The sequence below is a fragment of the Blennius ocellaris genome (assembly GCF_963422515.1).
Source record: "Blennius ocellaris genome assembly, chromosome: 9".
NCBI lineage: Eukaryota > Metazoa > Chordata > Actinopteri > Blenniiformes > Blenniidae > Blennius > Blennius ocellaris.
Genome location: NC_137658.1, coordinates 11176308 through 11198197, shown reverse-complemented (window position 1 = coordinate 11198197; position 21890 = coordinate 11176308). Strand labels below are relative to the sequence as shown.

The window sequence follows — 21890 nt, the reverse complement described above, 5'->3', positions numbered from 1 at the left end:
AATCTGAAAGTATTTAGTAGAAAAAGTTAAAAAGTTTTTCTTGCCAGCTAACAAAATCACATTCTTCATCTAAAAATATTTTCTTCTTTGAACAACTGATAATCACAACAATAAAAAAAACATATTGTAGATTAAGCAAGTGTGACTTATTTTCCATGCACCACCTCCCAGCTTTTAAAACCGTTTTGAGTTTCGGTGTTTTGAACAGGTGATGTATATAATGTATATTTCTGTTGGGTTGTCATTGTGCATGTGCACATTTCTTTATTGCAGCTGTGAGAGGAGAGCTCTGCAGTCTCCGGCTCTGTCCAGATGCTCCACCTCACCAATCAGCACTTCAACCTGCTCCGGGGGAAGCACCGTCCCTGCGTTGTTCCTGAATTTTCTCCTCAGGCTCTCATTGGTCAGCGGGTCGCGCCAGTGACCGTAGAAGGTGTCGCAGCGTCCCTTCACAATGTGCCCCCCATCAAGCGTCACCTGGATCTCGCCGTACATGAGGTTGAAATTAGCAGGGTTGTCATGGGGATGCTCCACACGCACACGGCTCAGCAGAGCGAGCAGGTCGGGCCGGCTCATGGCGGCGCGAGTGAAGGACTCCACGGTCACTTCACCATCCAGGAGGGCACTGCAGGCATTAAACTGGAAGGAGTGGCGTGCCTCGTGCTCAGACTGAGGGAAAGGCCTGTTGATGTACTTTGATTTGGGCACTTTGAGCAGGATGTCCTTGACGTCACCTGGGGAGACTTTTCCCGGACCGACTCCCACCAGAAGCTTACGTACTGAGGCTGCAGCGTCTGCCACCCAGTGCATCCCCAGATGGGCAGGGAAGCGCTTAAAGGCCATGTCTTGCTTCTCCAGCAGGAACATATGGCCGTCATCACTGGGGGATTGTAAAAGCTGCGGCAAGTAGTCCTCATAAAAAGCGCTGAAGCCTGCCACCCCTGTGACAGCATCCAAAACCAGATGACTTGCTTGCAGGCCTCGGGAGGCCAGCAGAGCGGCCTCGAGCCCCAGACGTGAAGCGTTGCCGATGTGGAGGGGTTTTGACTGAGTGGCAGCATTAGCCATTGGGGCTCCGGCGAGGGAAGCAGCGATAGCCAAGGCGTGACTGCACTGGGAGGGATCCAGGGACAGGAGGCGAGCACAAGCAGCTGCACTTCCCAGAGTCCCGACCACACTGGGAGGATGAAACCTGATGAGAAAGTCACAGAGAAAAACACATTGATTCAATCTATATTCCTGTATAAGTGTATTGTTATATTCGGATCATTTGTCCACAGAGGCAACAAGGTTATTTGAATTTTTGTTCATATCAGTATTTGATAAACAATAAAATAAAGTGCTGGGCAATTCAGTTCAGTGTAAACACGAGCCAAATGGAGTCCTCTGTGATAGCTTCCACTACATGGCTAATTGTGCTACTGCTACCCACAGAGCATCTGCTATCGATGAGCCTGATAACCCGCCTTTCACGGCTCACTGACAATATATAGATTGCACGCTACACCTTGAGCAGCCGCCTTGTAAACCGCAGTGCAAGAGACCAGCAGAGTGAAATGCAGATCTTTCTTATACTCATGAGGCTCCTTGTGTTCTGGGCAGAATACTGATGCAAAAGGATTTACAATCCATGATATAATCGACCTGATACAAAACATCATGTCCAGCTTGACTTTGTGCTTTGAAGCAGTCACCTCTTGGGGATGTTGTGGGCCTTATTAGAGAAGCTCATTAGCTGGCCTTGAATTTCGATGCCGATGTTGAAGGCCAACAAGAAGTCCAGGCCGCTGAGTTTCCTGTGAGGTGACATCATGTCTGTGAGCGCCAGCACAGCAGGAAGCACAGCTCCAGAGGGATGAGTGGCAGGATGCCACGTATCATCAAAGTCCATCGAGTGAGTCTGCAAAAACACATTTTCTTGGTCACATCATTGTACGTCTCAGCACAGCAGGTGTGTTTGAAATTGAAAGAACTTCCGTGGCGAGTAACAAGTTAACATTGCACGTCGCTTTGCTTCCTGACACAGTAGCAAAGGCGTCATTTATGTGTCTGTGTGTATATGGTGCCATTTCGCTCTGCTCCCACACGCTTGCTGCAACCTGTGGCCAGTGTCATTTAATTGAAAAGAATTCTTCCGATTATCGTAATGAGCTTCAACCGTCGGCGGCAGATACAGGGAGCAGGAGAAATGAGCCCGATGGCTTCTTTGGGAAAAGACGCCAAGCAATTTATGCACATCTAATGATGGAGATTTCTGGGCATAATTCATTTTGAGCTATTTATTTGTTTTTAACCAAGACTACAGCAGCGAATAGCTTTGTGGGTATGCCTCGTGGTAACGACTTTACGGATTGGTGCTCCTGAAATTGCCTGGTGAGCAGGAGACGACACATCTGCTCCACCTATTGATACTCACAGCCACACCGTTGACAAAGGCTGCCAGTGTTGGCGAGAGCCTTGTGCCCTTGCGACCGTAGACGCAGCTGATATCATCAGGGGCGTACATGTGCTGAGGAGAAACAATGGAGGCTGGTCAGCACAGGTATGAACAGTTTCACCCTGAAATAGCTCTGGCAAATCCATCCACAGATGATGACGTTTGGATAGTTTTCTTTGAAAGTCAAATGCGAAAATAAAAGGTCACCAAACATGTGACTTTTCTATCTACAGACTATTCTGTGGATTCTTTCCCCCTTCGTCTCATCTGTCCACACACAGAATTTGCTCTCAGGACCTCAGTTTACTCGGTGTAAGGTCAAACATTCGTCCACTTCTATCAGATAAGATGTTAATAAAAGTTATTTTTATCCCTGTACACCCTCACGTCGTCTCACCTGGCAGTGCTGCAAAGCCAGCTCAAAGACACCTGTTGTACTTCCAATTAGACCAACGCCAATGCTATCCAGCACCATCCTTTTACTGCGATGGAGCGTGACAGGAGACAAATGCTGAGGCTTCATTTCACTGATGAACCGCCCAAAGCTGGCCGTGACCGTGTCCTCGGGACACTTCAGGACTGCGGGAGAAACAGAGTGAAGAGTGAGGAGAAACAAAGTCCGGGGTAATTAAAGATGAAAAGATCACATGTGTGAATCAATAAAAGTCCTCCCAACAACTGAACCGAGAGGAAAGTTCAGTTTAAGAAATGGTTAAAGTTTACCTTCCACTGCAGACTGATGCAGTCCTCGGGAAGTCCACACTGGCCTCATGGCTTTCTGAAGGACAAACAATACATCATTTCTTTCAAACAACTCATGTGTATTGCATCTTTTTTAAAAGCCTGATCTCGTGTTATCATATATTATTACTTGCCTGTTGAGCCACTGTGAGTTTCTAGTTTATCATATTCAGAGTGAACATTTAGTTTTTCTCTATTGAACATAACTCAGCCTGTTTGCCTTTTTTATAATGAGCAGTTGTGCTGGTGAGATGAGCACCATTGAATCATCCTTTAACATCCTCACTCAGAAAAGACATGTACATGTTATTAAATGGATAAAGAACTTATAACTTTTGAGTTTAATTCAATGAGGCAGATTTATGTCCTGTTAGCCAGTCGTGGATACAGACATCAGAAAACTTGAAATTAGTTTATTTTTTATTTAAAACTTTTTTTTACCTGTAATATGGAGATCATGGCTTCAGTCTGATGTTTCTGTTTCTCCTTCTTTCTCTCTGATGCAAAAGGTTTACTCTCAGCTTTTTGGAAAGTTAAAGGCTGCCCTTCCTTATATAGTCCATTACTTCCAGTGCAAACAAATCCTGGCCTGGGCGGACCAAAAAGGGCAACAATATCCATAAGCAAATTGTAAGAAAAAAAAGGAATTTCCATTTGTGGTCATCACCATCATTGTCATTACCTGCACCACCATTCTCAAGCGGTGAGGAGGAAGGAGCAGCACTTTGTTGTTCAAGGCTCAGGGAAATGACCTCACCTCTCAGGTTGCAAAGTGTAGAATTGAGTTGGGAATTTTTTTTTTTTTTATCAACTCCTCCTACACATCAGCAAAGCTTATTTATAAGAAAGGTTATTCCTTTTCCAGCACAACTCAGCGCTTCGTCGGTCTAAGACTCTTCATCAGGTACGACTTTGTTTAATCTACTGTATTTTATTCCTGACTAGCACTTTACTCATTTTATTAGTTTGTGAGACATACCTAATTGGTTGGGAGGGAAATGTTTTACTTCACTAACTCTTCTTTGCTATAATTAATCTTTTCTGCATACACTTTGTATACTGTATTAAAAACCAAATTAGCTGAGCAATTAACTGAGAAAATAGGAAAGGTTCAGCTTTTAAAATAGTATCTTGAGAAATATATTACCATAAATTACACTCACAACAGTTTGAATAGTATTGTATAGTATAGTATAGTACAGAATACAATAGTTTGAATGGTGTTGGGTCACATTGTGTGAAGTAGCTAGCTCTATCATCTCACATCTCAAAGTTTATGTAGATGTGTTGATTCCTCTCGGGAACAGCAAATAAAGTACGTAGGTGGGTTAGTTCCAATGTCCACAATCCAATGTCATGGTCGTTCCCTCATAATTTGTCCAATAGGTTCAATGAGAATGTAACCCTTTCATAGTGTGTCTTTTCATGCCTGCTATAGATTCCTGCCTTTACAATACAAATATGGTTAAATGGAGGGATGTCATATCGAATTAAAATATAATAAGTCTGTCTTTTGTTTTGTTGTTGCACATCTTTAGATTGACAACAAAATCCATTCCATGGCTGCATCAGAAGGATTTCCTGCCAGTTTCTATGGGGAACCTGGGGTATTGGGCTTGCTGTCCAATGGGATCAGTGCATTCCTTATCCTTCTGCAGAATTTCAACACAGCTCACACTGGAACAAAACCGGCAGGAGTGGAGAACATTCTTGCAGGTAACGCTGCTTGAAACATTGCTACAATGATATGATAACAGAAAAATCTGCAGAATTGGTTGAGTAATTTCTATGTTATTTTGCAGGTGTTCACCTCATCCTGATTGGTGGTGTATGCCAGTTAGTAGCTGGACTGCTTTCCTTCAGAAAATACGATCACCTGAGTGGCACTGCCTTTATTGGCTATGCTGCTCTTTGGGGTAGTTATGGTGCCACCAGAATCTATTTCGGGGCCCTACCTGAAAATCAAACAACATCCAGCAATATGTCTCAGGAGGATTCCATCGAAGTTACAGAGAACCATTTATTCTCTTCAGTGATTGCTGGTCTAGTCCCCTATATTATGCTGTCCTTTCTCTTAGCATTTTGCTCTGCCACGGTCAACTACATCATGCCTTTTGTTTTTGGGGCCATCACAGCCACCTTAGTTTTTGAAGCTGTGGCACTAAGAGCAGGTTCCTGGGCTCTTGTGGTCTCTGGTGTTCTCGAGCTTCTGATCTTAATCTGTGCCATCTATGGATCAGCTGCATTGCTCATCAAAGGTCTGACTCAGCGTCTCCTCCTCAAAGGGTTTGGGACCCCTCTTTTTAATGTCCTCCTACTTGGGACGGCCAATTCTTCAAGTGCCCAAAGCGTTGGCCAAGAGAAGAAAAAAAACACCAAATATGCCGAGCCCATGGCTTTAGGCTTCTTTTGCGACTCAGTTGCTCCCTTCATCTTTGCTTTTTACAGCTTCGGTTTTATACAATCCTTTGGTCTCGGAGCTGTGTGGATCTCAATTATCTCAGCGGCCCAGCTGTTCTCCAGCTACTACGCCCATCTACGTCAAGATTGCTACCACACCACAAAGTTTGGATTTCATGCAACGTATTGGCTGACCAAGGCCTGGGATGAGTTTGTGTTGTCTGCCATGTTTGTGAAGGACAGTAAAGTTATCTCTGGAAGAGAGGTGATGGTTGGCAACTGGTTCTTTGTGGTGGCAGGTGTGGTGGTCTGCATGGGAAGCCTCAGTATGGATGCTCTGGAGCTCGTCCACAACCTCCTCTTTGTTCTGCTCACAGTCTCAACGATCCCACAGATCCCTCTACAAGGCATCTTCTTTGGTGTGGCTTGCTCCCTGTTTACTGTAGCTTCAATTTACGGCACCTTCTCCCGTCTCATCAATACTATCGCGGAAAAATCCCTAATCCCCGTTGGACCACAGCCTGTCTCCTCAGGCCAACTGATGAAAGCTTTGAAATGCAGAAAGGCAAAACGGGCAGGCGAAGAGGAGATGCACCAAACTGACCAACCGTCAGATGCTCTGTTCTACCTGGTCAATGGGATTGCATCTTTATCAGCTCTTCATTCAAAATCATCCAGTGCAAATTTTGCCCTCCTTCACATGACAGTGCCTTGGGTCCTTATCTCGGGGGCAATTATACAAGCCTTCGTCAGCAGGCTGCAAGTCGCCGCTGGTGGCCGTTTTGGATCAGTCATCTCATCTGTCTATGTGGTCGTATGGGCAGTTTGGGCCTGGTTCAGATTTGCAGGTATGCCAATATAGACGAGTGCTTAAACAAAACATCTTTTTTCTTGGATTTACCCAAAGATTTGACCACAAGTTTTTTTTTTTTTTTTTTTTTTTAGGTAACCTGCTCCACCTCTCAGAGGAGAATACATCTGGTTTTGCAGCAGGAGCCATTGCTCTCCTAATTATCAATGCTTTCCTCATGCTGATTGGTAACATTAAGTTCATTTCTCTATAACCACATATCTTAAAACGTCATCTGCAATAATTATTATTTGTTTTTGCTCCAGCTGCCCATAGGAATCTGGTTTTGCTGTTTCTGACAGCTACTATGGAAGTTGTTCTGGTCTGCTTCCTGCTCTCCACCTTGCAGCGGCTGCCATACGAACTAGAGAGTAATTATATTAAAGCCATACCAACTTATAATAGAACCAAGCAAAATATTTGCATGAATTGTTCATCTTGTTAAAACAGGATTCTATTTTAATTCCTTTTCAGTGGCCATGCTTACACTGGTTTCAATCATTTGCATTTATGGAGTGCTAGCATCACTTGTCAACTGCACCTTTTCACAAAGATTACTACCTGTGGGCCCTCCCTTGATAAAGGTAACCATCCTTTTTCCATTTCAGCTGCAGTATATCTTGTACATTTGACTAAAATGTCCCCCTGTCTTTTTTTTATCAGGCTGGGAAGCAGGAAACTCCTCCAGGACTTTCCTGTCCTGTTGCAAACTCAAAACTCACCAGCGGTCTCTTGAAGATCGTTGGTCTTCTGGTGGATGGGGGCGTCTGTGGCATTCCCACAGACACAGTATATGCCCTGGCTGCCTCCTGCAAAAATCCTCAAGCAATAGAAAAAATCTACAACATTAAAGTAAGAATGAACAGTAATATGTGAATATGCTAATTTTATTGTAGCAGAGGATGAATAATTTATTGTCTTATTTATATCTGATCTGTGACTGATGATCTGTGGCAGGACCGACCAGCAGAGAAGCCCATATGCATTTGCATCTCCAGTGTGGAGCAGCTCGTGGCAGCCAGTCCTCCTTTCAGTCCTCTCCTCTGGGACTTTATGAGAAACGTGTATCCCGGAGGAATCAGCTGCATCGTCAGCAAAGGAGAGTGGCTTTTCAAACTAGGTAAAGAAAATAAAGCGAATCAAGAGATGATATCTGATCTAAAAATCAAGTTAAACATTAATACTTAGCCTTCAGCTAAACTCTCCCTTTGTTTTCACTGGTGCAGGAGTCGGGCCAGCATATGACCGTGTTGGAACCAAGGACAGCATCATGATCCGAGTGCCTGACCACACAGTGACAAGTCACTTATGTGACATAACGGGACCCCTTGCCATTACCTCAGCCAATCCCAGTGGGGAACCAGACAGCACCCATCATAGCATGGTTATCAAGTGAGGATCCAGTACAAACTCTTTAGAATTTGATCTGGGATAATATTGAATGTCTTTTTACAGTCTAGTGTAGAAAATACATGATTCACTGTATATTTATGTATGTTGCACAGCTGTCTGCACAGACAATGACTTTTGCTCTATTTTGTTGTTGTTGTTGTTGTTGTCACAGTCGACTGGGGCACAAAATCCAAGGAGTTCTCTGTGATGGGAGCTCGAATGAAGTTATTGCTTCCACTGTGGTCAACTGCCTGAAGATTGATGAAGGTAAAAAGAGCCAAAATTACCACACCACCTCTGTTAACGGTCATGTTGTAACTGAAGCCTGTTTTACTGTCTTTTCAGGAACTATCACCATTGTGAGAGAGGGATGTGTCCCTGCAGTTAAAGTCCAGCAGATCTTCAACAGAGTGAAAAACTCCGTGGCCTGACCGTTTCATACCTCATTTCTTTCCTTTCAAAGACACTCTTCATGCTTGGCTGCTTTTGAGTCCCGCTTCCATTCATTTTCACCTCCCCAAAATTTTATGGGACACCTTAGGTACCAAACGAGACGAACTGAGAAGAAACTGGAGTAGTTTTGTCTGCTACCTTTAAAACTGCCAGAATGTAGGTTTTATACACAAAGAATGATGAGTTATGTATATATATATATAAACATTTGTGTTAATTGTTGTGTAAGTATTTGCATTTTATTTTAAAATGACATTGCAGTTTTGTTTGTGTTGGAATACAATGTTGTTGTTCTTCTGTTCATTCACAGAACTTTCTGTTGAAATAAAAGAATAATATGACCCGCAAATAATGTTTGTGCATTAAAAGTATACAGTATGAATATTGAGAGTTCAGGTTTTGACTAAACTGCCATAAGTGATGCACCAATCACAATTCACAAAGTTGTCCTACTTTTGAAGATAAAGGTCATTGTTGCACTATTAAAGATTTATTTCTTCCACTGCTGTCCTCTCACCTGGATTTGTACCAGTTTCTCCCTTTGTAGTGTCAAGGTTTGTTTGTTTGTTTGTTTGTTTATAAACTGAAGTGTAATTGGGCTTTCATTTCCTAAAATGTCTTTAACTTTCCATGATACTTGTGTAAGCAGTTTGACATATTACCCAAATGTAAAAGAGGTCATTATTTTAATGCTGAACCTTGCCCTCTGTATTGAAATCTAATTTCTATAAATAAATCCAAGATTACAAAAAAAATAACTGATGACATTTGTTTTATTCTTGTTCCAACATTTCAACTGTATGCTCAGGTTCTGATGAACTGGAGGAGAAAGGAAGGATAGATAACTATAAACACATAAGGCTGCACATGTTTTCCTCACACCGAGTGGTCATCTGTGGTCATTTGTTATTTTCATAATTAGAACATATAAGCTGACCCGTGAGCAATAAAAAACATGAAGCTTGAAAGCTTTATGTTTCAATGAAATTAAGATGACTTCACTTGCTCTTATATCCAAGTTGTCACTTTCCCACTGTCACGCTCACCAGTCCCAGACTATATGTGTCCTTAAACACAAAAGGTCTACATAACTGTTGATGATGATCAAATTTGATCAAAATGATCAAATTATTTGATCAAAATGATCAAATTATCTACTTTATTTCTGTCAACAACAGTAATGCATCACGACCGCAGGACTGACACTGTAAAGACACGTATTATTTAAAAAAGTCTGGCAGTTCTTTCAAGCTGAATTATATGGTAAAAGGAACCTTTAATAGTATTGACTCACAAAGCCAAACAAACAATGCGTCAGCCAGCAGTCACATATGAAGTTTCTCTAAAATTCTCTTTGTTCACAAGCTTATGACAAAATCTGATGTTAAATAAAGTGCAACGCTATTCTACATGTCAGTCCAGACCAAATGTGGCAGTTGATTCTACTTTGAGGTACATACTTTTTAAAAGTGTTTCATGGAAACAGTGTTTTCTTTCAAGCTCAAGTTGATCTTGTATCGCCACAGTGCACTGAATTACATTCATCACATTTCCTCTTTCGTGTGCAACTTGAGCTGCTGGAGTTTCCACAAGGCTTCTTTTAAGAACAAAGGATAAATATTAAGTTATTGGAACAAAAGAAGTATTTTAATCAAGTTTGTTATTAAGTCTTTGACATTTATTATACAAGTGCTTTGAGTTTCAATTTCTCTCTGTAGTTTCGGGTTATGTGACAAAGTCAATATGAAGAAGTTAAATATCAACCATGAGAAAATTGTGAGATCCAGGAAATATTTTCAATCAAAAGCATTTGCTGGCCACCAGGAAACGAATCAAGTTCTTATCAGGAGGGGGTTTTGGCTGGTTTGAAGAAAGAATCCAAAAGCATTTTGTAACTGGACTTACAGACATTCAACATGTTTTAAAGATACACATTTTTGCCACGTTGTCTGTAACAGGGGTCACATACAGTCATATTTGATCAGAGGCATTATTCAAAGGTTATACCACTGTCACTCTCGTAGGCAAAAAAATCCTTTATGTTAATGTCTTAGTGTATTAAAAAGACGTTATTACTATCATACTCAAGCCCCTGATACATTATTTTTACACATTTATGCACACTAACTACACTTATGTTTCTCAATCCCACCTTTGGGAAATCATACATAACTACCTCACATTTTATTGTTGTAAAAATAAAATGTTCAATGACTTTTTCCACCTATATGTGAGACTGTCGTGGTGACATAATCATTAAAAGGTCAAATTATAGAGATATAAAGGGTAGATGTTGCAGAACTGGTTGTGGTTGGATCCATATTCATGTGCAACCATGACAACATCTCTGTTTCTGATGAAGATACAATGAATGAATTACTTTTTGTATTCTAGATTCAGTGTTAGTTATTACACAATTAAATGCTTCCTAGTTTTTTTTCACTTGTTTTTTTTAATCATGGTCATTGATTTGTAAATACAGTGCAACTTAACAGCTTTATAGTCTGAAGACTTCATTCATTGTTGACAACAATAGTGCAGAAGAAAAGACATAGTGCTTTGTGACACTGTTATCCCAGTGATTGGGAAAACATTACCAATGAATTTTCCCCAAATTATTCTCTTTTCTTGAATTCTTCACATATTGGAAAAACTCCAGTCTATGATTGACACACACCTCTTATTAGAGAAATGGTCCTCACTGTAATACACAAATGAAAGCAGTTTCACTTGGAAATAATTTATTGCCAACAAATTATCTCAGTAGATATTTACAGTGCATTTATGTGTGACAGCTGAACAATTTAAAAAAACATTCAACATAAACATAATAGCATATAAAAGAAGCGCTGGGGGATGAGGGTCCTTACACATTAATGTCACCAATTTATTTATTTATTTATCTGTTTATTTGAGCAGTATACATTCTGCTCAAAAGTAGTCGGTTGAAGCAAGAAGCATGTGAGTGCCTACCCCCAAATTCAGTGCAATAAAAAGTAAATTTTACACTGGTATAGAAAGAACAAAACATCAACAAAACATCAACAAAAAAGAACTTGTTACATTTCAAATGACGATATCAACACGAATCAAACGTACAACACACACACACACACACACCCACACCCACACCCACACACACACACACACACACACACACACACACACACACACACACACACACACACACACACACACACACACACACACACACACACACACACACACACACACACACACACACACACGCACATATACGGTAAGTTGATCCTACTTCTCCCTCTAATGGCAATGCATTTCTTCCTCTCTGTATATTTCAAAAAGTCTTTTGTTTGTATGTAAATAATAAATAGTGTTCCTTGTGATCACACTTTCTGTTTCAGCAACCTTTTTATGCAGTCCACAAAAACTACGAGTCATTTCAGGGAACCGGACTTGCCCAGGTTAAACAATGACAGTATTTAGTTTTCACTTCCTCTTTCAGGTGTTGCTGTGTTGTCCTCTTCTGACGTTTTGTTATTTCTCGTGTCTGGTTGAAAAGAATCAGGTTCAAATCCATGGTTGACTTGCCCCAGACTGTGTCGTTTCTGAACCTCCTCAAAGATCTGAAGAACCTTGAAAGAAGACAAATGAGATCAACAGATATGAGTGATTCTACTCTATTGAACTGGGATAGAACAGTCTTTACTGTTAAAACTTGGCTTAAAGCTTCTAATTCAGGCTGGCCCGTGTCACTGGACACTAGTTAAGCTGCTATAGGTTTAAATTGGTGACAGACCCCCCTGTTCATGATCTGTTCCTTCTGCCACCATTAAGTCTACAAAAAGTGGATCTGCTTGCTGTGTGACAATGAATTATTTGTTGTTCCAGTCCAATTCAATTCTTCCAAATGACTGTTCCTTTAATCTCTCATTCACCCATACCTTGGATTTCGGAATGAGGCCCACTCTGAAGAAACCAATATGTCCACTTTCTATCTTGGTACAGTCAACCACAGTTGAAGCAATGTTCTCTGGGGAGGGTCCATCACATAACACTCCATCCACCTAAGCAGCAAAATACATGTGTATCAGTAAAAGCAAAATCATTTCCATTATTACTTGTATTGAGTGTTATTGCCATTACCTTGTCTCCTAGTTTGGCATAAACCTGGTTATGGTGAGTTGTGTCAGCTTCGCCTGTAGGGTTGGCTGACGTTACCGCAATTGGCCCAACCTGAAAGGATTTTTTAAATCATTTGATTTACTCCAGGGTCCACCAGCTGATTTTCATTATCTCCATGACGGGATCAGTATTCATGGCCCTTACTAGATTAATGAGATGTGTGGCCACAGAACAGTCTGGGTTTCTGATTGCAATGCTCTGTGGGGTCCCTATGTGTTTGGCAGCATCTCCCAAACCAAAAGTGTCCATCCAGGGTCCTGCGTGAGACGAGAACTCAATGAGATCCTCATAAAAATCCCACAATGTAAAAACCACCAATACACTGTCACATGCAAACACAGTCTAATGCATGCACATAGGCTATAGAAGCACCAACCTCTGGGTACAACCATGCTAATAGAAGACGGCCATGCAGCCTCCATGAAGTCCATGAGAAGAGGGCTCAGCAGGTGTCTCACTGGCTCCAGCTGCTTGATGGAGGAGATCCACAGGGACATAGGTCGGTCCTCAGCCTGCTTTTTCACCCTGAGACCAAACACAGCCGTTAGAAAGTAAGAGACATTGAAGTATATTAAATACCTACAGACAAAAGAAAAACTCACTTGTACGCTCTGATAACGGCATCTGGCCTGTTGCAGGCTGCCACCAGCACATAGACGGTGTCAGTAGGCATTCCACATATGCCGCCATTTTTCATAATTTCTGCATGATGAATAGAGAGAAAAACAATAATTCCACTCAGGGTGAGCATTAAAAAAACCCCAACTCATGTTCATTTCAGAAGTGGGCATGAATGTCTTTGATAGCTATTACCAGAAATTTGTTGGACCGATGTTGCCTTGCGAGCTGGCACATGTGGACAGATATCTGCCCCTCCCCCAACTCCATTCAGCTTGATGAGAGGTTTTCCCAGGGGGATGTGGGGTGACTGGAATGTGCCGTTGAATATATTTGCCAGGAAACAATAAAAACTGACAAGGCCAAAGATGATGGTGGCTCCTATGTCATAACCGTAAGGCAGCGCACCAACTGCATCCAGCATGAAGCTAATGAGTATGAGCTGGAAGGTGAGCGAGTAGGTGAACCAGGCAACATTCACAAACAGCGCTGCAGCTGTCACTAAACAGTTAAACAGCATGAAGCTAATGATCCCGACAGCTACATGAAAGCCTCTGGTTTCACCGTACAGGCCGCCGTATCGTGTCAACCCCCACACCGTCCACATGATCCCGTAAAGGACAAAAACTGTACTCTCAAAGGTTTTACCCCTTGCAAAAGCTACTAATCCACAAAGCAGCTGCAGCGCCCCGCCAGCCATCACCACCCATGGCAGGACCAGCACAGTCAAAGGTTCCCTGTCACCAACTGTGGCCGTGATAGCGAAAGCTGCCAGCACACTGCAAGCATGGCCTAACACCTCTGCATCTGCATATTTAGAGTAGCCCAGATGAGGTGCATCCAGCACAGTGTCATTTGCTCTAAGAGAAAGGCACCGCAACCTGGCTACCAAAGCTTTAAAATAATTCCTCCCTGTGGGAATCCTCCTATTGGAGACCATGTTAAATGTGGTAATTAAAAGTATACCAGCTGAAACCACAAATATAACGGCCTGTACACCCTGAGTGCCTCCTTGGATGAAACCTTGAGGCTGAGCTGCAATTGAAATACAATAGGCTGCAAAGAAAAATTGGTAGAGCCCTTCCAGCAAGCTTTTTTGACAGCTGAACAAAGCCAGGATGAAGAAAAGCACAGAGAAGACGGCAGGGAAGGGAACAGGGGAGACAGGCTGAATGGCGAAAACTGACAATAAAGCACAGTAACCTTCTGCAAATTTCAGCAGAGCTGTGAAACCACAGAAAGTAGCTGCTAGGGTGTCCATCGCACGAAAAAAGAGGATACATATGCCAAACTGGAAGAATCCAGCTGTCCACAGCCAGGGCACATGTCCGACAGACAGATGAGGGACCACACCTAAAAGGGGACAAGCCAATACAGATGCAGACAATAAGTTCATCACTATCCCTACGGACATGGCATAGTCACACCCCCAGCTCTGCTCTGGTTTCACCACAGATTTTGTCTTCATGCTTGTTCCTGGAGGCTCCACTCTGCCAAGAGTGATCATAGAAATCAGGCGTCCTGCGCCAAAATAAACACACACCAGAGAGACAAGAAGGTAGTTGGCAGCTGCTGCAGACTGGCCAAAACCCCGAGCTGACAGACCAGCGATTTGATGGGCGCAGGCGAAGGACATCCCCACAGATATAAGACACAAAACAGCCTCCTTTGCTATGATGGCAACACTGCCTATGATGAGCAAGGCTAAGACAAAAGCTGTGAGTCCAGGAACCAGAGAAGATCTAATCTCCGTCAGCTGCAGAACCTCCTGCCCAACCAGGATGTACACCAGACCGGAGCCACACCACAGAGCAGAAACAGTCAGGCAGAGAGTGGAAAACAGCGGGGCATGGGCCTGAACGTGGCTGACACCTACAGGAGAGAAAGACAAATTAAGATTAAGCTGAGAAAAATAAGGATGTTAAGATGCACAACTGCAGTGATGGGATTAAAGCGAATCACACCTGCATAAGCTAAGATCGCTGCAATGAAAAGGAGCAAAATCCCAAGTGCAGTGTGGGGGATGAAGTCATTTTCAGGGGCGCCAGCGTAGTTATTCACCAAAAGCAGAAGGGAACCTGCAGATTAAAACAAAAGAATGATACTGGGCTGCTGCTGGTAATAAACCAAAACAGTGAAGCTGTTTTAAAGGAGGAAAGGCAGAGAATATTCCCATTTTTAATTCACTGACACATGTAGTGGTTTATTTATTTATTTATTTATGTATGTATGTATGTATGTATGTATGTATGTATGTATGTATGTATGTATGTATGTATGTATGTATGTATGTATGTATGTATGTATGTATGTATGTATGTATGTATTTATTTATTTATTTATTTATTTATTTATTTATTTATTTATTTACTGTTCCAGACACAACACAGTATACACAAAATACAAACACATTCAAACAGTCATGCTTGAATTGTTGAAAAACTGTTGAAATTGTTACTAATTAATCACAGACAGTCAAGTCAAGTGGTTGGGGGAAAAAAAAAAACATGAGAAGGAAATAAACACTTTTAAATTGATGACACCTACCTCCGGAGATTCCCTGGATACCCAGAGACATATACACGGATCCCGGCTCAGCCATGACAGGAGCGAGTCTAAAGTGGAGGCCAGAAGACGCATAATATATATTGCTGCGTGTGACGTCAGCAGGCAGGTGACACCTGAGTGAACCTGACGTAGCTCACCAGGAAAACACACCACATAACACACTGGTTCTTTTCTCAATACCCATTGTGCTTTCATTCATAGAATAATTACAATTAAAAAAATGCAATACATATTAAAATAACCAATCACCTTTAATAATGCCTGTAAAGCAATAACAACTATAAATAATAAACAGGGCAAACAGCACAATACTATATTGTTTGATATACAAGTTTAGTTTGTTCAAGTTAGGAATGTGCATTTATAAATACAATAAGGCTAAATATATAGGTCTTAGCATTAAAGAAGAATTGCAAATGAACCATAATCAGTTGTTTTACTGAAGGTGAGGCTGTAAGGTGATTTTCTTGTGGGTCAAATGGCCTTTATGCCTCAGCCCGTTTCTAAAAAAGGCTCTATTGTCTGCATACTGCGGTAGAGGGAGTGATCAGAGTAACTCTACACAAATGTAGTTTTTTCCTCAATGAACAAATGTGTGTATTACGGAAAGTTTAATTGTATTGGACCAGACTAGTTTGTGACTTATCATTGTGATGGTTTTCTATATTCAGAGTGGAATGAGTCAGCAGTTCATATCCTGGGTTCTTGGTTACCTTCAGTGTGCAAAACAACATGTGGGAGGAGACTGGAGACTATAAAGAGCCAGCTTCACATTTCAGTCTCCACACTTTTTCCTGCAGAGCTCGATTACAAGGTGAGAAAACTGGTTTCCATTGTCTCTGCCTTATTGACTCAAATGCATGCCTTTCCATAAACGATATTTCAAGAACAAACACTTTATTTCTTTTTTGATTCTGTTTTCAAATATACACTACCTGATTACACATAAGCAGTAAAAAAAAACAGTTGATGTATTTCTGTTAAATAATTGTGCAGCATAATTTTAAGTTCTGGTGTTTATCCTTGCTGTATTACAGCGCTGAGTCTTAAAAACCAGCTGGAGCTTCTTGTGTTTACTGGTGTCAACATTGCTGTCTGGCTCCAGCAGCTCCACTGGGACTCACTTGGCTTTGTCAATTTTTAATGTTAACCAACAGGCGGCAGCAGTGCTCAGCCATGATTATTAGTTTTTATATTCAAGAAAAAAACCAAAACAACGATACTCTCTTAATTTAAGATGTACAATTAAGTAAAAGGTTTCGAGTTAGCAGTGTTTTTAAATAATCATGTGCATTTGGTTTTAAGAGAGGCATGGCAAAGCGAGTTGCAGTCATTCTGTCAGGCTGCGGTGTCTATGACGGCACCGAGGTCAACGAGGCCTCGGCCATCCTCGTCCATCTGAGTCGTGCTGGAGCTAAAGTAAGGAAGAGAAAAGATGTAAACATCCATCCATCCATCCATCCATCATCCATCCATCAACACACTGACACTGAGAAATCAGCATTGACTAACATAAAATATACACAATATGGTAATGTTTGATTTCAGGTGCAGATGTTTGCTCCAGATGCAGATCAGATGCATGTGGTAAATCACTGCGACGGGAAGCCGACAGAGGAGAAGAGAAACATCCTACAGGAAAGCGCTCGTATCGCCCGGGGCGAGGTCACTGATGTGGCCAAGCTGGACGACACCCAGTTTGACGCCGTCATCCTTCCATGTGAAACCATCAAATATCTGTTGGTTTTAACACCTAGGCTTTTGTGACATTAAAATACATAAATCCAGTCGTGTTCCTTCAGGAGGATTCGGCGTGGGCAAAAATCTGAGTGACTGGGCCGTGAAGAATAAAGACTTCGCCATCCATCCACAAGTAGAGAAGCTCATCAAGGCCTTCCACCGCGCTGGGAAGCCGCTGGGGATGTGCTGCATCGCTCCCATCCTGGCTGCTAAACTCGTGCCTGGCTGTGAGGTCACCATGGGGCACGACAAACAGTGTGAAATGTGTGTGACCCATTTGATCAGTTGTTTGAATGTACAAAACCATTCGATCGGTTCAATAGTATTGTTTTTCCGTCCCCAGGTGGCCGTATGCGGAGTCAACAGGGATCATCAAGGAGATGGGCTGCAGGCATGTGAACAAAGAAGTAGAGGAGGCTCACACTGATGTCAAAAATTAAATCGTCACCACCTGTGCCTTCATGTGCAACGCGCCAATTCATAAAGTTTTTGATGGGATAGGCGTCATGGTTCAAGAGACACTAAAACTGGCTTGAGTTGAATTTCATATTGAGTGTTAGTATTTGTTCACTTACACAAAATATGTACATGTCTTGCTTTTTTTTCTGAACTTAAGCTTCATGTGATTCATGTACTCAATAAACATACCCTCTACGTTACAATTCTCTCTCTCTCTCTCTTTTTTTTTAAAAACCACAAAATATGATGATCAACATGGAGGAGATTGTTTCAGTGATGAACATGGAGAAATTCTCTCCAACTGGGGAAAATATTGAAACACGTAATAATTTTATTCTGAAATACATAATTGTTTCATGAAGGAAACTCGACTTCCATACATTTTGGAGCCATTTCACCAGTCAATGAAGAAGCTTTCACAAATCTGAGGAACTGTTATCTTTGTGAAACAGTTATATGAAACATAAATTGGGTGACTGAGACTAAGCAAAAGCAAAAGCTTCACATTTTCAACCAGCATAGAAGCAGTCAGACCGCTCATTTAACAATCCAGCAAACAGTTTATGTTAGAATTTACAGGTTGTGCGGACCAATGTATGGTTTAATAACCTTTTAATTGTGTTTTTAGGCAGGGGCCATGAATTCCACAATTATGGAACATTTTCTACAATCCACGTAAACTCTGACTGAAACATTTGGAAAAACAAAGTGTACCTCATAAAACAATTATAATGGAGCAGTAATAATTATAATTTCACTTGTTCCACCAGTAAAGTTTGAACTACATCAGCTAAGGTTCAACGACTGTGTGCCTGCAAAGACACTCTGCTAGGGGGACTATTTCAACTTTTACTCCCTGTTTTGTTGCGAGAAAATAGAACGAACAGTTCCTAGCCGCCGCCCCCCCCCCCCAAAAAAAAAGATTTTTTGAGAGAGAACATCAAGTGTCTCTACAGCCCTGAGGAAAGCACTTTTAAGTATCAGGGAAAAGATGGAAATGGTGCAGCGCTCAGGGTAAGAAGCGACACTTTCATAAAGTGAGGCTTTGTGGGGATTTACGACAGTCTGGTGTGTTTTGTGTTTCTCCTGAACATCACATTATCTGCAATGTTGGATTCGGTTTATGGAACCTCAACAATTGGGGTATAGCTGATTTATTTGTATTAAAGATAATGCATTTTACTTAATCTCGATTGCAGGAATTCTTTTTGTGTTATTTTTATGTTCAAACGTTCAATATTATATGAAGACAAATATGCCAAAACACTAAAAAGGCAGTTAGAAAAAATGGTATTGAGACTTGGTATTGAGAAAGAGCAAAGAAGGACATGAATCAATACACAAATATGATCTAATAGCTGTATTTATTTATAGTTCAGTGAGCCAGTCCATCTAAATGTTTACAGTTTGTTGCAACATTTCAATGATTCACAATCATTTAACAGCTGAGTTATTTTCCAAACATAACATATTTTTGAGATACATTTTATTGAGTATAATTACAAAAAACAGTCCAAAACATCCCCAGAATGATAAAAAGAACCGTTTCTGTAAGCTAGAAGCTCTAATAAAGATTGACAAGTTTGTCAGAGAAGTGATTGAAGTGGTCCGTTCCACATGCCAGCAGTGTTGCAGTAAACTTCCGGGGCCGATCAGGATCCTAAACAAACGAAAGAAGTTTAATCCAAGTGCAGGTCTGAGCTCAAACATGAGAAGTCACACATGGAAAAGATCTGCCTTACCTGTGTGGGGTAAGCACAGGTGGGAACGTAGCGGATCACGAAGCCACAACGCCTCTTCTGTGATGTGTTGGCGTCACTTGCGTGCACAAGGAGTCCATCATGAATCTATCAAAGCAATTTGAAGTTTGTTCTTCTTCAACTGACCACAGTCCCCCTTATGACAACACATTAAACTGAGAGGACAAGCTCACCGACATCTGTCCAGCTAACAGAGTGCAAAACTCAGATTTTCCCACCGGCACCAGCTCCTCTGGGATCTCTTGGTTGACTGACAGCATGTTTCCAGAGCGAACGGCCGGTCGATGGGGAAGCATGCCAGAACAGTGGCTACCTGTGGGGTTAATTTCATTAAGTGCACATAAAATGCATTACATGGGGCTTCATTCAACAAATCACGAGTCAAATGATTTACTCAGTGAAGGAAGGTTGCAGAGTGTAGCATTAAGATTGAACTAGATAGAACCCTCTTGGTTACCTGGGATGACCTGAAGGGCTCCATTGTCTGGGAGGGAGTCATCCAGAGCCAGCCACACAGACAGAACTGGCCCACCAGAAATTCCCCAATACCTATGAGTAAAAAAACAATCAAGTCAAACAAGATAAATCAAAACAAAACAACCCTGTGTCTCTCAGAAAGTAAGATTTACCTCATATCCTGGTGCCAGGCGACATATGGAAGACTGTCTCCTCCATCTGGTTTGAGCTGGTCTCTGTTTTCCTGGACGTTCCCTGGCTGCAGTATCGGGTATTTACAGATGAAGCGGGAGTCCAGCAGGACAACATCAGGGCCCAGGATGGCTTTGACCGCCTGCAGGATGTGTGGGTGTTTGGTCAGGTCCAGCACCCATGGATACTGAAGGTGAACATTATGAAGGCTGTACTGACAGTAGGCTTCACCTGGAAATGCCGAAAAAATAAATAAAAAAATGCACACAATTATGCAGTCATTCTCTGACTGGGAGTGCAAGACTATTGTACCTTATCATATCTTTTCAGAAATAAAAAGAGGACCTGGAATAAAACAAGTGTTTATGAACAAATCCATGTCACAAGACGTACAGGTTCTGAAACTCTTAACAGTTCTCCACCGTCGCTCCCTCCGATGACAGGTTTTTCACTTCATTTTCCTCGTCATGTCCAAACCCCTGCCAGCGACTTACCAAATTCCTCCTCCAGTGCAGAAAAGGCATGCCTGACCTCCCTCAGCTCCATCTCATTCAGCACAGGAAGGCCTGAGAGGAAACCCTGCTGCTTGTAGCTCTCCTGCAGTGCAGCCATGGATGCAGTCATCATCTGTTAGACTGTTTCTCTTCTGACGCCTCCGGCTTTCTGAATCCAAAATATACACAGCAGAGATTGTTTGATGGGGTGATGGATGTGGTGGGACATCTTCCAACAGACAGAGACGACTGAGTTTGCATGTGGTGAAATATTTAATACAAGGATCTGTCATGTTTTATATCTCGGTTTCAGGACAATTTGAGGCTGTATAAGAGGCATAAAAGTAAATACTGCACACCTATTGTGAATAGAAAAAGGCTTAAAATCAGTGTCAGCATTGACTAAACACATCTCACTTTCCATACCTGGAGTTCAGTCTTCTGATGGCCTCTGTGAGTCCAAACCTAAGATATGTCTCAAGCCCTCTGGGGGAGAAATTTTATACACTGAGCAGAGCACCGTCTGGAAACTCCTCCTATGTCAGCATCTTAGAATTTGCAATGTAACTGCGTCACAGACGAGGTAATGCGATGAAAGAATCTGAGAGAGGAAAACCCACACGAGTCCAGTATGCATGCATTGTTCTTCAATGCAGGTGTGGCGCCGTTCAAAAGACTTCATACACTCTGGTAACACAAGAACTCACAGGTGCTATTTTCAGTCTCAATAGCAATGGCGTCACACTTGACCCTTTACATGATGGACTTTCCCAGTTATCAACCTCGTATTGAACTTTCCGGTTCCTTGTCAGGATTTCAGAGTCGCGACCTGATGATTGATGACAAGACAAAGATTTTTTTATGGCCGGTGTAATGGGAGCGAGAGGAGCTGGGTGAAGGTTGAGTGAGGACCATGAGTTTTCTTATTATTACAGCGACAGTTTGGGGTATTTTAAAAACATTGTTACTTGTGTTCTTCAAGAATTGTGTTTCAATTATTCTGATTTAATTTTTCTATTTGTATGTTTATCATTAAAGAGATTAGTTTGTCATGCAAATTACTTTTGTGGAATCTGACTAAAAATTGAGGACTGTTGTCACTGCAGTCAAAAAATAGCATAAACATTTTAACCTTATTGATTGTGAACCGAAATGTGTGGTGACTC

The 21890-nt window shown here is 41.8% G+C and overlaps 4 protein-coding genes across 4 annotated transcripts; 1 reads left to right on the top strand and 3 right to left on the bottom strand.

The window, feature by feature from the left end:
- Positions 1-264: 264 nt before the first annotated feature.
- On the bottom strand, positions 265-3215 carry irg1l (immunoresponsive gene 1, like; the record flags this gene model as incomplete). Its single annotated transcript, XM_080502673.1, has 5 exons — positions 3161-3215; positions 2835-3016; positions 2417-2509; positions 1695-1900; positions 265-1192 (listed from the first exon to the last, which is right to left on the bottom strand). Exons 1-5 carry the CDS (start codon positions 3207-3209, stop codon positions 265-267), a joined length of 1458 nt encoding a protein of 485 aa, XP_080358799.1. The 5' UTR covers positions 3210-3215.
- An 8519-nt stretch (positions 3216-11734) lies between these two features.
- LOC308134114 (uncharacterized protein) lies at positions 11735-15657 on the bottom strand (the record flags this gene model as incomplete). The annotated part of the gene is made up of 9 exons (XM_080501744.1): positions 11735-11887; positions 12197-12319; positions 12399-12488; positions 12582-12694; positions 12814-12962; positions 13040-13139; positions 13251-14927; positions 15020-15133; positions 15603-15657. The coding sequence occupies 9 exons, from the start codon at positions 15655-15657 to the stop codon at positions 11735-11737; spliced, it is 2574 nt and encodes an 857-aa protein (XP_080357870.1).
- A 1274-nt stretch (positions 15658-16931) lies between these two features.
- On the top strand, positions 16932-18012 carry LOC308134912 (glutamine amidotransferase-like class 1 domain-containing protein 3, mitochondrial). Its single transcript, XM_080502760.1, has 4 exons — positions 16932-17042; positions 17172-17343; positions 17426-17627; positions 17707-18012. Coding segments are annotated over exons 1-3 (282 nt in total). The 5' UTR covers positions 16932-16934; the 3' UTR covers positions 17428-17627; positions 17707-18012.
- Positions 18013-19386: 1374 nt separating this feature from the next.
- LOC308134113 (putative alpha-ketoglutarate-dependent hypophosphite dioxygenase) lies at positions 19387-20842 on the bottom strand (the record flags this gene model as incomplete). The annotated part of the gene is made up of 6 exons (XM_080501743.1): positions 19387-19482; positions 19565-19669; positions 19756-19895; positions 20040-20131; positions 20212-20461; positions 20725-20842. The coding sequence occupies 6 exons, from the start codon at positions 20840-20842 to the stop codon at positions 19387-19389; spliced, it is 801 nt and encodes a 266-aa protein (XP_080357869.1).
- Positions 20843-21890: the final 1048 nt, after the last annotated feature.